Source organism: Thalassophryne amazonica, chromosome 13, assembly GCF_902500255.1.
Source record: "Thalassophryne amazonica chromosome 13, fThaAma1.1, whole genome shotgun sequence".
Classification (NCBI taxonomy): Eukaryota; Metazoa; Chordata; class Actinopteri; order Batrachoidiformes; family Batrachoididae; genus Thalassophryne; species Thalassophryne amazonica.
The window spans coordinates 19,099,245-19,116,112 of record NC_047115.1 but is presented as its reverse complement, the minus strand read 5'-3'; the positions used below and the strand labels follow the sequence as shown (position 1 = coordinate 19,116,112).

General features: G+C 41.1%; 1 protein-coding gene across 2 annotated transcripts in view; it reads left to right on the top strand.

The window, feature by feature from the left end:
- LOC117523111 (cytochrome P450 3A30-like) overlaps positions 1-16,404 on the top strand; it is a 31,947-nt gene extending 15,543 nt beyond the window's left edge. The window contains exons 5-13 of one of the 2 annotated variants that reach the window (XM_034184532.1): positions 2,774-2,890; positions 4,245-4,330; positions 8,173-8,315; positions 8,404-8,528; positions 8,638-8,722; positions 14,552-14,712; positions 14,797-15,023; positions 15,713-15,872; positions 15,951-16,404. In XM_034184532.1, the coding sequence (XP_034040423.1) occupies positions 2,774-2,890; positions 4,245-4,330; positions 8,173-8,315; positions 8,404-8,528; positions 8,638-8,722; positions 14,552-14,712; positions 14,797-15,023; positions 15,713-15,872; positions 15,951-16,028 (1,182 nt within the window). In that variant the 3' untranslated portion in view covers positions 16,029-16,404. Of the gene's footprint in view, positions 1-2,773; positions 2,895-4,244; positions 4,331-8,172; positions 8,316-8,403; positions 8,529-8,637; positions 8,723-14,551; positions 14,713-14,796; positions 15,024-15,712; positions 15,873-15,950 lie in introns of both variants that reach the window. The other variant, XM_034184531.1, reaches the window with a different exon arrangement.
- Positions 16,405-16,868: the final 464 nt, after the last annotated feature.

Below are 16,868 nucleotides of genomic sequence, written 5' to 3'. Positions count from 1 at the left end.
GATCTGCTCATTGACATTGACCCTATGCCATGACCTTGACCCTATGTGTCTTTTTGCAAGGAATGTTTTTGCAGTTTTTGCTCTATGGCAAGATGCATTATCATCTTGAAAAATGATTTCATCATCCCCAAACATCCTTTCAATTGTCCAAAATATCAACATAAACTTGTGCATTTATTGATGATGTAATGACAGCCATCTCCCCAGTGCCTTTACCTGACATGCAGCCCCATATCATCAATGACTGTGGAAATTTACATGTTCTCTTCAGGCAGTCATCTTTATAAATCTCATTGGAACGGCACCAAACAAAAGTTCCAGTATCATCACCTTGCCCAATGCAGATTCGAGATTCATCACTGAATATGACTTTCATCCACAGTCCACAATTGCTTTTCCTTAGCCCATTGTAACCTTGTTTTTTTTTCTGTTTAGGTGTTAATGATGCCTTTCATTTAGCTTTTCTGTATGTAAATCCCATTTCCTTTAGGCGGTTTCTTACAGTTCGGTCACAGACGTTGACTCCAGTTTCCTCCCATTCGTTCCTCATTTGTTTTGTTGTACATTTTTCGATTTTTGGGACATATTGCTTTAAGTTTTCTGTCTTGACGCTTTGTCTTCCTTGGTCTACCAGTATGTTTGCCTTTAACAACCTTCCCATGTTTGTATTTGGTCCAGAGTTTAGACACAGCTGACTGTGAACAACCAACATCTTTTGCAACATTGCGTGATTTACTCTTTTAAGAGTTTGATAATCCTCTCCTTTGTTTCAATTGACATCTCTCGTGTTGGAGCCATGATTCATGTCAGTCCACTTGGTGCAACAGCTCTCCAAGGTGTGTTCACTCCTTTTTAGATGCAGACTAACGAGCAGATCTGATATGATGCAGGTGTTAGTTTTGGGGATGAAAATTTACAGGGTGATTCCATAATTCTTTCCTCTGCTTGGTCTAAAAAAGTAACCGTTACTGACTGCCACAATCTTTTTTTCTTGATTTCTTATAGTGTTTCTTAAATCCAGAAAGTTGCCATTTGAAATGACTTTAGTTTTGTGTCATGTCTGTGATCTGCTTTTTTTTCTACAAAATTAAACAACTGAATGAACATCCTCCGAGGCCGGTGATTCCATAATTTTTGCCAGGGGTTGTATTTGCTAAAGTGACATTGAGATTAAAAAGCTTGCCAGTTACTATGACATAGCGTCCGTTAGTATCAGATAAAGTTGAGGAGGGAATAAAAGGAACTTTTATTAATATTGCGACACCTCTAGCTTTCCCTGCAAAAGTTGAGTGAAAGAGCTGCCCCACCCAACCACATTTCAAACGAATATTATCTAAAACTTTAAGATGGGTTTATTGAATAAAAGCTACACCAGCATCCACCAGAAGGCTTCTCTTTAATACATCATCTGATTTTGAAGTCTGTTTCCTGTGTCTTTTGAGTCTTTGAGTTCGCTCACCACATTAAACTACCGGGAGGGGATCTGCCAGCAAGAAAATCCCCAACAGGTCTACAGTTGTGTCCCTGGTGTCCTTAGACAGCTCTTTGGCCTTGGTGGATAGGTTGGAGTGTGACTGAGTGTGTGGACAGGTGCCTTTTATACAGGTAACAAGTTCAAACAGGTGCAATTAATACAGGTAATGTGTAGAATAGGAGGGCTTCTTAAAGAAAAACTAACAGGTTTGAGAGCCAGAATTCTTGGTGGCTGGCAAGTGATTAAATAACTAACTAATAAAAAGTAAATTACTTAAAAATTATACAATGTGATTTTCTGGCTTTTTTAAAAAAATTCTGTCTCTCACAGTTGAAGTGTACCTATGATAAAAAAAAAATTAGACATCTCCATTCTTTGTAGGTGGGAAAACTTGCAAAATCCACAGTGTATCAAATACTTGTTTCCCTCACTGTATATGAATGTAAACATATGAATAAAGTATAGTTTAAAAGTGGCTGTAAACATTCAAGGCAGTAAATGTAAACACTGGGGTGCATTTAGGGCAGTGATTCTGAACACTAGGGGCACAGAAGCCAGTGCCGTTAAAGTGCTAAAGGTGGGAGGACGTATGTTGCTTGTTGTGGGGGTGGGTGGAGGTAGATTGGGTTGTTTGTTGTCCGGGGGGAGGGGGGCAGTGTGTGTGTGTGTGTCCGTCCGTCCATGGGTGTTTGCAGTACGTATGGCCCAGGAGAAGAAGCTGTTTATCAGCCTGGTGGTGTGGGACTTTGTTGACCTGTAGCGTCTCCCGGAGGGCAACAGGTCATACAGGGGGTAGATAGGGTGTGAGGGGTCTCCTGTAATGGCCTTGGTTCTTTTAAGGCAGCAGGATGTGGCAGTGGGTTTCACGCTGGGCAGAGGGCAGACGATGATCTTTAGGGCAGTGTTTATGATCCTCTGCACCACCTTCCTGTCTTCATCTGTAGAGCCTGCCTGCACACACTTAGACAGCCTGCACAAGACAGTATGTCAGTATGCTTTCCACCAAGGAGTGATAGGCCAGCAGCAGCTTCGTGTCCAGGCTGTTCCATACATGCATTTGCATGTATGGAAATAAGTTACTGTAAGGATTTTGAGCTTTACTCACTTTTTTCAACACACTGCTATTATTTTGAACACAGCTGTACATATAATTGTTTAGCAGTGTGGGTTTATGTTTTGTTTTTTGTAAGTTGCCCCTGAGAAAGGACAGCAGCTCTCGGGTGTTTTCAGACTCACACCACAGCTTTGGAAGAATTCAGCTTTGTAACATTCTAAACATTCAGTGTTATCTGTTTACAGAGCAATGATGCGTTGGCAGGTTCAATGGTGGATGCAATTACAACAGTTAAAGATGAAAAGTGGAAAAGAATTCGGAGTACTCTAACACCATGCTTCACCAGTGGAAGGCTGAAACAGGTTTGCATCATTTGTGAGCACACTTTATACCACCTTTGCAGTCTGATTTTCTTTGTCCGTTACAGTCATCTGCACACATACAGTACTGTGACAAAGTTTGGGTCCCCTTGAGCCTTGAAATATTTTACTCTTAGACCTCATTGAATTTTTTTGTCTTTTAAAGAATTGAGGCTTCGTAAACATTTGACATATTTTGTGCAATCAGTGTAAGTTTATTTGTATTAATGGTGAGGGAAGCCACCAAGACATTTGGCAGACGTTTTACACTGGATGCCCTTCCTGATACAACTCCACATTACTTGGAGTGTGAGCAGGGGTGACCTTGAACTGGGAATCTTTTTCTGGAAACAAGCACACGTAAACACTTGGCCACCACCCAGCCATTTTTGAAACCCACTTAAATCAGTTAAGGGTCACGGAGGGCCTGAGCCTATCCCAGCAGTCATTGGCCAGTAGGTAGGGTACGCCCTGGACAGGCTGCCAGTCTGTTGCAGGGGTGGAGTGTAACATAGAAGGATTTTTATTAGACAGAACTTTATTAATCCCTTGGGAAGATTCCCTCAAGGAAATTGAGGTTCCAGCAGCATTGTATAGCAGCACACAGGGTAAGAAGCACAGTTATCAAAAGTAAAAGTAAAAACCAATTTGCAAAATGTGAATACAAATATAAGTACCAGAAATTCTGTTTTCTACTGCCTTACTGGCTACTACTGTTCGTCTCTTTCCCATCCTCTGTCTTCCTGCTATTCAAGAATCTAAGATCAAATTTCTTAGGGGCCCTACAGTGTAGCTGAAATTTCATGTTCTACATTAAAAAAAATCCTTCCCGGTGCAGTTCCACCATGTGTTGCTGGTAGTGTAACAGATAAAAATTTGCACTATGCAGAGTCTCTCCAATCACAGTCAAAGAATCATGGGGTGTCCTGGTGGCTTCCCTCACTAATCTACTTCTTGCATTCTCACTTAGTTTCTAAGAACTGCTGACTCCATGCAGGTTTACCACACAGAACCATACTGTTTGTATTTTTTAATGATTGATGCAAATGACGCCAAGACTAGCTGTAAAAGTGGTGATTTAGTTTTATGCTATAGTAATGGGGACACATACGTATTCAAGCTATTGTTTTGGCTTTGACATTTTTTACTTAATTTGTCATGTTGCAGAGATTTTTCACCTTAGTCTAAATGGTATCATTTTAGAAATTTTAATGAAGAAAAAAATTTTTTTAATTATAAAAAAATTTTGAAAAAATTAAAGGACACAGTTTTTCACAGCACTGCAGATGCAGTTCACATTTCTATGTCTGTATTTACTCATATAATGAAGACATAACTTTTTCTTTTTTTAATAAAGGTGCTTCCCATTGTTGTGCACTACGCAGACCGACTCATCGGAAGCTTAGACAAAGTGAATCTGGATGATCCTGTCGACGTTAAAAAGTATGCTGTTTAATATTTTATTCCTGACCACATCAATAAGATACATAATCCTTTAATAGTTCGACGACGGTGAAATTTCTGATGTTACAGCAGCACAGGGACAGTCATAGAACAATAGTACGCAAAAAATAAAGTAAAAGAAAAATAATTACCAAACTACGGAAGTCAATAATATATACAGTAGAATAGATTACACTGTATACAAGCAGAAAGAATGTTTCATAATATTGCACGTGAGTATTCAAGTGATGTTGTCCACGAGTGTACAAGTATTGCATAGAATGTGTAGTATTATTGTAAATAGCTGAAAAATTGTTACTGTACCGATGTTATTGATCTGAGTGATCTACTGGGAGCACTGCTGCTTGTGGAGTCCGACAGCAGCGTGAAGAAAGGACCTGCGGTATCACTCCTTCATGCACTTTGGGTGGAGCAGCCTGTCACTAAAGTAGCTTTCTAGTGCAGTCAGGGTGTCACATATGGCATGGGAGGTATTCTCCAGCAGGAATGACAGCTTAGCCATCATTCTCCTTTCTCCCACCTCCTGCACTGAGTCCAGGGGACTTCCCAGGACAGAGCTGGCCTTCACAATCACTTTAAGTCTCCTTCTCTCAGCAGTTGTGATACTGCTCCTCAAGCAGATCACTCCGTAGAAAATGGCTGATGCCACTACAGAGCCTAAGAAGGTCCTCAGGAGTGCTCCCTGCAATCCAAAGGACCTGAGACACCTCAGCAGGTAGAGTCTGCTCTGGCCTTTCATATAAATGTATATTTATTTCATGTATATTTTATTACAGAGATTAGAGCATGCCATAGGTATTAAAGGCACTGCGCTGCAGTGGTTTGAATCATATTTGTCTAATAGATTACAATTTGTTCATGTAAATGGGGAATCTTCTTCACAGACTAAAGTTAATTATGGAGTTCCACAAGGTTCTGTGCTAGGACCAATTTTATTCACTTTATACATGCTTCCCTTAGGCAGTATTATTAGACGGTATTGCTTAAATTTTCATTGTTATGCATATGATACCCAGCTTTATCTATCCATGAAGCCAGAGGACACACACCAATTAGCTAAACTGCAGGATTGTCTTACAGACATAAAGACATGGATGACCTCTAATTTCCTGCTTTTAAACTCAGATAAAACTGAAGTTATTGTACTTGGCCCCACAAATCTTAGAAACATGTCTAACCAGATCCTTACTCTGGATGGCATTACCCTGACCTCTAGTAATACTGTGAGAAATCTTGGAGTCATTTTTGATCAGGATATGTCATTCAAAGTGCATATTAAAGAAATATGTAGGACTGCTTTTTTGCATTTACGCAATATCTCTAAAATTAGAAAGGTCTTGTCTCAGTGATGCTGAAAAACTAATTCATGCATTTATTTCCTCTAGGCTGGACTATTGTAATTCATTATTATCAGGTTGTCCTAAAAGTTCCCTAAAAAGCCTTCAGTTAATTCAAAATGCTGCAGCTAGAGTACTAACGGGGACTAGAAGGAGAGAGCATATCTCACCCATATTGGCCTCTCTTCATTGGCTTCCTGTTAATTCTAGAATAGAATTTAAAATTCTTCTTCTTACTTATAAGGTTTTGAATAATCAGGTCCCATCTTATCTTAGGGACCTCGTAGTACCATATCACCCCAATAGAGCGCTTCGCTCTCAGACTGCAGGCTTACTTGTAGTTCCTAGGGTTTGTAAGAGTAGAATGGGAGGCAGAGCCTTCAGCTTTCAGGCTCATCTCCTGTGGAACCAGCTCCCAATTCAGATCAGGGAGACAGACACCCTCTCTACTTTTAAGATTAGGCTTAAAACTTTCCTTTTTGCTAAAGCTTATAGTTAGGGCTGGAGCGGGTGACCCTGAACCATCCCTTAGTTATGCTGCTATAGACGTAGACTGCTGGGGGGTTCCCATGATGCACTGTTTCTTTCTCTTTTTGCTCTGTATGCACCACTCTGCATTTAATCATTAGTGATCGATCTCTGCTCCCCTCCACAGCATGTCTTTTTCCTGGTTCCCTCCCTCAGCCCCAACCAGTCCCAGCAGAAGACTGCCCCTCCCTGAGCCTGGTTCTGCTGGAGGTTTCTTCCTGTTAAAAGGGAGTTTTTTCCTTCCCACTGTAGCCAAGTGCTTGCTCACAGGGGGTCGTTTTGACCGTTGGTTTTACATAATTATTGTATGGCCTTGCCTTACAATATAAAGCGCCTTGGGGCAACTGTTTGTTGTGATTTGGCGCTATATAAAAAAAAATTGATTGATTGATAAAGTGCAGTAGTGTTGTTTGAACACCCAGGTATTTGTAAGAGCCCACTATCTCAATATCCGTTCCCTGGATCTTCACCGGTGTCTGTGGAGAGCGCATGTGCCTGTGGAAATCCACCACCAGTTCTTTGGTTTTCCCTGTATTGATGTGGAGGCAGTTCTGCTGACACAAATCCACAAAGTCTTGGGTCACCCCTCTGTATTCTCTCTCATCCTCGTCAGTGATGAGGCCAATGAAAGCAGTCATCAGAGAACTTTTGCAAGTGACAGTTGACAGAGATGTACATGATGTCTGCAGTGTAGAGGGTGAAGAGAAAGGGAGCCAAGACGGTTCCTTGTGGGGCTCCCGTGCTTCAGATGACCATGTCAGAGACACAGTCCCTGGCCCTCACGTACTGTGGTCGTTCTGTGAGGTACTCCAAGATCCAAGATGAGAGGTGGGGGTCCACACTTGTGATCTCCAGCTTGTGCCTCAGAAGCACCGGCTGTATGGTATTAAAAGCATGGGAATAATAAAAAAAATATAATTCTCAGTGCTCCCAGGCTTTTCCAGGTGAGAGAGAGCTCTATGTTGGAGGTAAATGACAAGATCTTCCACTCCGATACCAGGTTGGTACGCAAACAGAAGTGGATCCGTAGATGATTTCACGAGGGGTTGGAGATGTCCAAGGACCAGCCTTTCCAGGGTCTTCATCAGATGCAATGTCAGTGGCACTGGCCTGAAGCTGCTGAAGTCATCCAGGTGTGGCGACCTTTTCTTCTGAACCGGTACCACACAGGAGGTCTTCCACACCTGAGGCACTCTCCCAAGGTTCAGGCTCATGTTGAAGATGTGTTCCACAATCCTACACAGCTGGTCTGCACAGGATTTGAGTGGCTTGGAGCTGATGCTGTCAAGTCCAGCTGCCTTCTTCATCTTGATCTTCCTGAGCTCATTTCTACCTGGGCATCATGCTCCGTGTGACTAGAGATGGTTTTTAGGCCTCTCCAGATTTCCCTTGATGTTGTTTTGCATGTTGCTGGTGCTCCGTCTTCCTCCTGTAGCTGTTTTTCTCTTCCCTGATCTTCCACCTCAGCTTCCTCTGTTACAGCCCTCAGCTCTTCCTTATTTCCTGATCTGAAGGCCCGCTTTTTCTCCCCAAGGAGACCCTTAATATCAGGCTTGATCCAGGGTTCGCTATTGGAAAAACACAGAACAGACCTGGTGGGTACTGTGTTCTCCACACACAAGTTTATGTAGTCCGTTATGCAATTTGTGAGACCATCAATGTCCTCCCCATGATGATCACAAAGTATCTCCTACACAGTAGCTTCAAAACAATCTGAGTCTCATCTGTCTCATCAGACCATCTCCTTACTGCACAGGTGACGGCTGGTTGTCTGTGCACAAGGGATATGTACACAGGCAGGAGATGAACCAGGTTGTGATCAGATTTTCCCAGCGGAGGATGATGTATATGCTTCCTTGATATTGGCATAAAATAAGTCCATTTACACAATTTGTCACAAATATTAACAACCATGTAGTTATTCTGTAAAAGTCTCTCTGTGCATTTCTGTTGTAGATTTGTGGCTCCTTACAGTTTGGACGTTGTCACCAGCGCGTCCTTCGGTGTCGAGGCCAATTCCATAAACAATCCAGACGACCCCCTTATTTGTCATCTCAAGAAGATTATGAGCTTCAGATTTTGGCCCTTCTTTGTATTATGTATGCACTTTGTTATTCATCATTGGTACAATGTCCTTGTAAACACTGCAGAATTTGCCTGAAAACACTTGTTTTTGTCTCTTTTCAGTGATGTTTCCGTTTATTGGCCGTATCCTGAAGTACTTTCATGTCACCATGGCACCCAAAAAGAGCATAGATTTTTTCTACAACATCATTAAGAAAATCAAAGAGCAGCATCATGCAGGAGAAGCTGTAAGCTTTTATTCTTTGGGGTAACAAAGGTAGTATTATGGTGTTTTAATCGTATCCATGCGCTGGAGGTGACATTACTGCATGTTGAATGTTTTCTGTGCTTACTTAGACCCAAGCAGACTTCCTGCAGGTGATGATTGAGAACGAGATACCAGAGTCAGAAGTACAGAATGAACAAGATCAGCCAACTAAAGGTACAGTATCATGCTTCAGAAGTATTCTGGGGTGTCATTTATAACTGTTACGCACAAACAAAAAGGGATGACAATTTAAATGCATATGGTGTAATTTCTAAAAGCAAACTAGTTGGCAAAATGCACGCAAACTGTAACCTATGCGCACAAATGTTTTGGAGGTGGTGAAGTGAAGGAGATGGTATGAAAAAGGTGAGTGGCAGCATTACACATACTGTGCCCTCCAAAAGTATTGGGGCCCCTTTGTATTTCACACATTTTAATTTGTTTATGCCATTTCAAATACAGAAAGTAAATCAGGCTTCTCAGTGCAAAAATTTCTAAAATTATCTTCGTTAGTCAAACTCACCCCTTTGGTAAAATACCTGTAAATATTCAGTTTTATTGCCAATTTTCTTCAGAGAAGTCAGGGGATGGATACATAAACATTTCCAAGTCACTGAATACAGTAGTGTTCAGAATAATAGTAGTGCTATGTGCCTAAAAAGATTAATCCAGGTTTTGAGTATATTTCTTGTTACATGGGAAACAAGGTACCAGTAGATTCAGTAGATTCTCACAAATCCAACAAGACCAAGCATTCATGATATGCACACTCTTAAGGCTATGAAATTGGGCTATTAATAAAAAAAAAGTAGAAAAGGGGGTGTTCACAATAATAGTAGTGTGGCATTCAGTCAGTGAGTTCGTCAATTTTGTGGAACAAACAGGTGTGAATCAGGTGTCCCCTATTTAAGGATGAAGCCAGCACCTGTTGAACATGCTTTTCTCTTTGAAAGCCTGAGGAAAATGGGACTTTCAAGACATTGTTCAGAAGAACAGCGTAGTTTGATTAAAAAGTTGATTGGAGAGGGGAAAACTTATACACAGGTCCAAAAAATTATAGGCTGTTCATCTACAATGATCTCCAATGCTTCAAAATGGACAAAAAAACCAGACATGTGGAAGAAAACAGAAAACAACCATCAAAATGGATAGAAGAATAACCAGAATGGCAAAGGCTCACCCATTGATCAGCTCCAGGATGATCAAAGACAGTCTGGAGTTACCTGTAAGTGCTGTGACAGACACCTGTGTAAAGCTAATTTATTTGCAATAATCCCTCGCAAAGTCCCTCTGTTAATTAAAAGACATGCAGAAGAGGTTACAATTTGCCAAAGAACACATCAGCTGGCCAAAAGAGAAATGGAGGAATATTTTGTGGACTGATGAGAGTAAAATTGTTCTTTTTTGGTCCAAGGGCCGCAGACAGTTTGTGAGACGACCCCCAAACTGAATTCAAGCCACAGGTCACAGTGAAGACAGTGAAGCATGGTGGTGCAAGCATCATGATATGGGCATGTTTCTTCTACTATGATGTTGAGCCTATATATTGCATACCAGGTATCATAGATCAGTTTGGATATCTCAAAATACTTGAAGAGGTCATGTTGCCTTATGCTGAGGAGGACATGCCCTTGAAATGGGTGTTTCAACAAGACAATGACCCCAAGCACACTAGTAAACGTGCAAAATCTTGCAAAATTCATCAATCAATCAATCAATTTTTTTATATAGCGCCAAATCACAACAAACAGTTGCCCCAAGGCGCTTTATATTGTAAGGCAAGGCCATACAATAATTATGTAAAACCCCAACGGTCAAAACGACCCCCTGTGAGCAAGCACTTGGCTACAGTGGGAAGGAAAAACTCCCTTTTAACAGGAAGAAACCTCCAGCAGAACCAGGCTCAGGGAGGGGCAGTCTTCTGCTGGGACTGGTTGGGGCTGAGGGAGAGAACCAGGAAAAAGACATGCTGTGGAGGGGAGCAGAGATCGATCACTAATGATTAAATGCAGAGTGGTGCATACAGAGCAAAAAGAGAAAGAAACAGTGCATCATGGGAACCCCCCAGCTGTCTACGTCTATAGCAGCATAACTAAGGGATGGTTCAGGGTCACCTGATCCAGCCCTAACTATAAGCTTTAGCAAAAAGGAAAGTTTTAAGCCTAATCTTAAAAATAGAGAGGGTATCTGTCTCCCTGATCTGAATTGGGAGCTGGTTCCACAGGAGAGGAGCCTGAAAGCTGAAGGCTCTGCCTCCCATTCTACTCTTACAAACCCTAGGAACTACAAGTAAGCCTGCAGTCTGAGAGTGAAGCGCTCTATTGGGGTGATATGGTACTACGAGGTCCCTAAGATAAGATGGGACCTGATTATTCAAAACCTTATAAGTAAGAAGAAGAATTTTAAATTCTATTCTAGAATTAACAGGAAGCCAATGAAGAGAGGCCAATATGGGTGAGATATGCTCTCTCCTTCTAGTCCCCGTCAGTACTCTAGCTGCAGCATTTTGAATTAACTGAAGGCTTTTTAGGGAACTTTTAGGACAAATATGATAATAATGAATTACAATAGTCCAGCCTAGAGGAAATAAATGCATGAATTAGTTTTTCAGCATCACTCTGAGACAAGACCTTTCTGATTTTAGAGATATTGCGTAAATGCAAAAAAGCAGTCCTACATATTTGTTTAATATGCGCTTTGAATGACATATCCTGATCAAAAATGACTCCAAGATTTCTCACAGTATTACTAGAGGTCAGGGTAATGCCATCCACAGTAAGGATCTGGTTAGACACCATGTTTCTAAGATTTGTGGGGCCAAGTACAATAACTTCAGTTTTATCTGAGTTTAAAAGCAGGAAATTAGAGGTCATCTATGTCTTTGTCTGTAAGACAATCCTGCAGTTTAGCTAATTGGTGTGTGTCCTCTGGCTTAATGGATAGATAAAGCTGGGTATCATTTGCGTAACAATGAAAATTTAAGCAATACCGTCTAATACTGCCTAAGGGAAGCATGTATAAAGTGAATAAAATTGGTCCTAGCACAGAACCTTGTGGAACTCCATAATTAACTTTAGTCTGTGAAGAAGATTCCCCATTTACATGAACAAATTGTAATCTATTAGACAAATATGATTCAAACCACCGCAGCGCAGTGCCTTTAATACCTATGGCATGCTCTAATCTCTGTAATAAAATTTTATGGTCAACAGTATCAAAAGCAGCACTGAGGTCTAACAGAACAAGCACAGAGATGAGTCCACTGTCCGAGGCCATAAGAAGATCATTTGTAACCTTCACTAATGCTGTTTCTGTACTATGATGAATTCTGAAACCTGACTGAAACTCTTCAAATAGACCATTCCTCTGCAGATGATCAGTTAGCTGTTTTACAACTACCCTTTCAAGAATTTTTGAGAGAAAAGGAAGGTTGGAGATTGGCCTATAATTAGCTAAGATAGCTGGGTCAAGTGATGGCTTTTTAAGTAATGGTTTAATTACTGCCACCTTAAAAGCCTGTGGTACATAGCCAACTAACAAAGATAGATTGATCATATTTAAGATCGAAGCATTAAATAATGGTAGGGCTTCCTTGAGCAGCCTGGTAGGAATGGGGTCTAATAAACATGTTGATGGTTTGGATGAAGTAACTAATGAAAATAACTCAGACAGAACAATCGGAGAGAGAGTCTAACCAAATCACTGAAAGCAGCCAAAGATAACGATACGTCTTTGGGATGGTTATGAGTAATTTTTTCTCTAATAGTTAAAATTTTGTTAGCAAAGAAAGTCATGAAGTCATTACTAGTTAAAGTTAATGGAATACTCAGCTCAATAGAGCTCTGACTCTTTGTCAGCCTGGCTACAGTGCTGAAAAGAAACCTGGGGTTGTTCTTATTTTCTTCAATTAGTGATGAGTAGAAAGATGTCCTAGCTTTACGGAGGGCTTTTTTATAGAGCAACAGACTCTTTTTCCAGGCTAAGTGAAGATCTAAGTTAGTGAGACGCCATTTCCTCTCCAACTTACGGGTTATCTGCTTTAAGCTACGAGTTTGTGAGTTATACCACGGAGTCAGGCACTTCTGATTTAAAGCTCTCTTTTTTTAGAGGAGCTACAGCATCCAAAGTTGTCTTCAATGAGGATGTAAAACTATTGACGAGATACTCTATCTCTTACAGAGTTTAGGTAGCTACTCTGCACTGTGTTGTGCCTTGCAGATGTGAAGAAATCACGAAAAACTGTGGTTATACAACTAAATATTAGTTTAGTGATTCACAGGATTGCTAAAAAAGCAGTTTAAACATAGTAGTTTTGAGTTCGTAGCATCAACAGCAGATGCTACTACTAAGCCCCGGTCACAACCCACCATGCGTTTTTTTTTTCGCCGTACGTTTTCTGCGGATGCCACGGCCACTACGTTTTTGTGAAAACGTACGGAGGCAGTAGCAAGAGGAGGGAGGGAGTACGTTCAACGCACGTCTCTAGGAGTGTAACGATAAAGAGAGTTGACAATAAAGGTGTGTGTGGGGTGGGGGGTGGGGGGGGGTCGCTTTTCTTTTTTATGAGCGGGACCGGAGCGGCAGGTGTTTTTCGGTGTCGGCGATGCATGTCCAGCCTGCAGAGGTCAGTTGTACGAGTGTTTACTTGCCTCAAAGTTACAGCTAGTTAACAGACTGAAGCTGTGGAGTGTGTGTTGCTGACGTTTGGAAATAAAGTCCAAGTTCAAGTAAGAAGCTGTGTTGTGCATGCAAGTCTGTCGGCCTCCATAGTATGTGGTGAGTGCCGTAATCCGTACTGCCTACGTACGGATTTGGTTAATTCAATAGTAACTGAATGAAAATGTGCTGCTTTGAATCCGTACTGAGGCAGTACTCACAACGTGCGTCATCTGTACTGCTGGTGAATCCGCAGCCTGACCGCAGCAAAAGTTCTGCATGCACTAAAACCTCTACGGCGTGTCTGCGTGCTCCTAAATTCGTACTGAGGCAGTACTTACGACGTACGGATCTTCAAATTTAGCCCACGTTTTTGCAAGTAGACTGCACGCACGTGCAAGTACGGCGGGTTGTGACCACGGCTTTATTGTGAACACCCCCTTTTCTACTTTATTTACTAATGGCCCAATTTCATAGCCTTAAGAGTGTGCATATCATGAATGCTTGGTCTTGTTGGATTGGTGAGAATCTACTGGTACTTTGTTTCCCATGTAACAATAAAAAATATACTCAAAACCTGGATTAATCTTTTTAGTCACATAGCACTACTATTATTCTGAACACTACTATATGTCTTGGGCTTTATTTACATCAATTAAGAAATACAAACAGTATAGCACTCTGTGGTAAATCTGTGTGGAGAAGACAGTTCTCAAACTGAGTGACTGTGCAAGAAGGATAAGAGTGAGAAAAGACACCCAGACAACCCAGCAGAAGTTACAGGCTTCTGTGGCTGTGATTGGAGAAACTGTGCATAGTGCATGTTTTCTATTTTGTATCACCAGTTATGCAGCTTCGTGCTGTAGTAGTAATGCGGAGATCGTTGTCTTAGACTTACAGTTTAATTCGAGTGGTGCTGAATGTGGATTGTGCAAAACACTGCCCACCTGCTGTGATAAATCGTTCTCAAGGCACATTCATTTTTTTATTTGGTAAATGTGTTTTATTGTGCACATACTTGAAAGTGGGTGACTGAATTTCATTTTTACACTTACTGTCATTAACACAAAAAAATCCTCATTTACATACTGCTGTCTACATCATGTTGCCACCTGCTGTCATTTGTGCAATTATTCTTAGTAAATCACCCGCAAAAAACATTCTCCACCCCATTTTGCAACAGTCTGGAAAGTCCACACAATTTAGCACTCGTTATATAGGTTCTTCGTAAATCAGGTCCATAATGAGCAAAACTTGGTTGCCTAGGAATTAACTGCATGTAGATGCTGTGATGATAATTGATGATGTGGTTGATGTTCGCAGCTTTTAACCTTCTTTATTTTGCAGGTTTGACCGACCATGAGATTCTTACTCAGGCATTCATTTTCATCTTTGGTGGCTATGAAACCAGCAGTACCACTCTGACCTACATCCTTTACAATCTGGCCACCAACCCTGATGCTTTACACACCCTACAGGAAGAAATCGATGCCAACACGCCAAGAGATGTGCAGTATTTTATAGTGAAGACAACTACACACAACCCAACTTATGTATGATCAATATCTGTTTGATGTCTCTTCTGCCTTTAGGCTCCTGTATCATATGAAGATGTGGTCAGTCTACAGTACCTGGAACAGGTTATATGTGAGTCATTGCGTTTGATTCCAACAGCTCCTAGGCTAGAAAGGATGTGCAAGAAAACTATCCAGATCAATGGCCTCACCATCCCTGAAGGAACTCTGGTTGGGATTCCTGTGCACCTGTTACACAAGGATCCCCGCTACTGGGATGCACCTGAGCTTTTCAGACCAGAAAGGTAGGTCTACGTTGGGCATAAATGGTATTCCTTATATAAATTAAATTACGTGAAAGAACATGTTTATAAAATACTGGGGTTAAGTCTGAGAGCATCCACTGGTGCCATCTGTCACCGAATCTACCACACCATGGAACCGCCTTGGGTCCTGGATGGCAACTGCACAGGCAGACAACTGGTCCATCCCCATGTCTTGAAAGTAACAATATATCTGCCACAGTTTGGTTAAACACGGCCATCTCCTTGGCCTTCACCAGGTGCTGGGGTCCTCAAAACTGAGGCATCTGCATGCTGAATGATGCCCACATGGACAAAATGTCTTAGCAGAGGTACCTCAAAATACAAGTGATACTGTGACAGTGATAATTCAGCCATTTGATGATGATTTTGTTGTAGTATCATTGCTGCTGACAGTTTAGATTAAATACTGCTGGCAGAGTACTGTGCATGTTTAGTAGTCAGGTCCTTGTCTTTCATTCCTTTGCTGGGTGTTGCCTCCAGTTCCCCCCTCAACCCCCTTTGAGCCTGCACCAGAGCTCCTTTGCTCCTTTGTCTGCCCTACAATTACAAGCCCTTGTGGATTTGGGGATGTGTATGCAATGGGCTTTGGGATTTGTATGGTTTTGAGAGAAAAATGCATGCACAGCTGTACTCATCATTTTAATGAACGGGAGTTTCTATATTTTTAGGTTCAGTAAAGACAACGGTGAGGTGAACCCCTATGTGTATATGCCGTTTGGACTCGGTCCTCGTAACTGCATTGGGATGCGCTACGCCATCCTCGTCCTGAAGGCTGTCCTTGTCCGGCTCCTGCAGAATTACCATTTGGAAACTTGCAAAGAAACTGTGGTAAGACCAGCACTCAAAGGCATGCGTTTACCCAGCTCACTGTTTTGTCACCTTATTTACAGTCATGTCTTCTTTAAGATTCCTTTGGAGTTTACATGGCTGTTCCAGCCCAAAGAGCCTGTCAAACTAAAATTTGTTCCCAGAAGATGTAAGTGAGGAGGAGTCGGCTTCAAATACATCTACACGCTTGTTTTTACAATGTGACTGCTGCCAACAGTATAGTTTAAATGGTCAAACAATTTTGTGCAGTTTGATCAGTTGTGTGTTCATAGTCCTGTACATTTATTCACACCAAGACAATACAGCAGGCGTCTGTAATTAAAAAAATAATTTGTAACTACTCAAGGCTGCTACACACAAAAAATACAGTAATTATTCCATGTACCTTTCTCACATTTTACTTAATTTCTGTTTTGATTTTCTGTTATTATTATATATAGTCAATCACTTTATTCTTCTATGTGTGCAAGTGTAGATTTTGGAGCAAGTCTGTATCTGTACCTTGATGGTAATAAAGATAATTGCATAAGTAGGAAGTGATCAGAATTGTTGTTTTCTATTTACCAAATATTGCAAAGCTTAGACCACTTTGAAGATTTGATTGAGGCTTTTGTGACTGTTGTTGACCGAGTGGCTGTACAGTTTGTTTTTTTTTTTGTTTTTTTGGCTAAGATGCTAAAGCCGTATGAGCCATCCCATGCTGTGTGCTCAAAAGTAGACCATTTGTTATGTCTTAAGATTAAGAAAATAATGTCTGGTTTGCATACAGACTTTGTGGAACAGTCTGCCAGTTGAGATATCTAAAGTGAGACTTTACACTTTGCTTTTCTCTTCGGCATATATAACCCTTTGAGGGTTGTGATTTATGGCTCCGATGTTATTATTTGTAGATTTTCTCATTTGAATTCTGTGATTTTATTTTAAATGCACCTTTTATGTTTTATCATTTTGACCTAAGCTGTACCACGTAAGGTGACTAAATGACACTTATCCAGC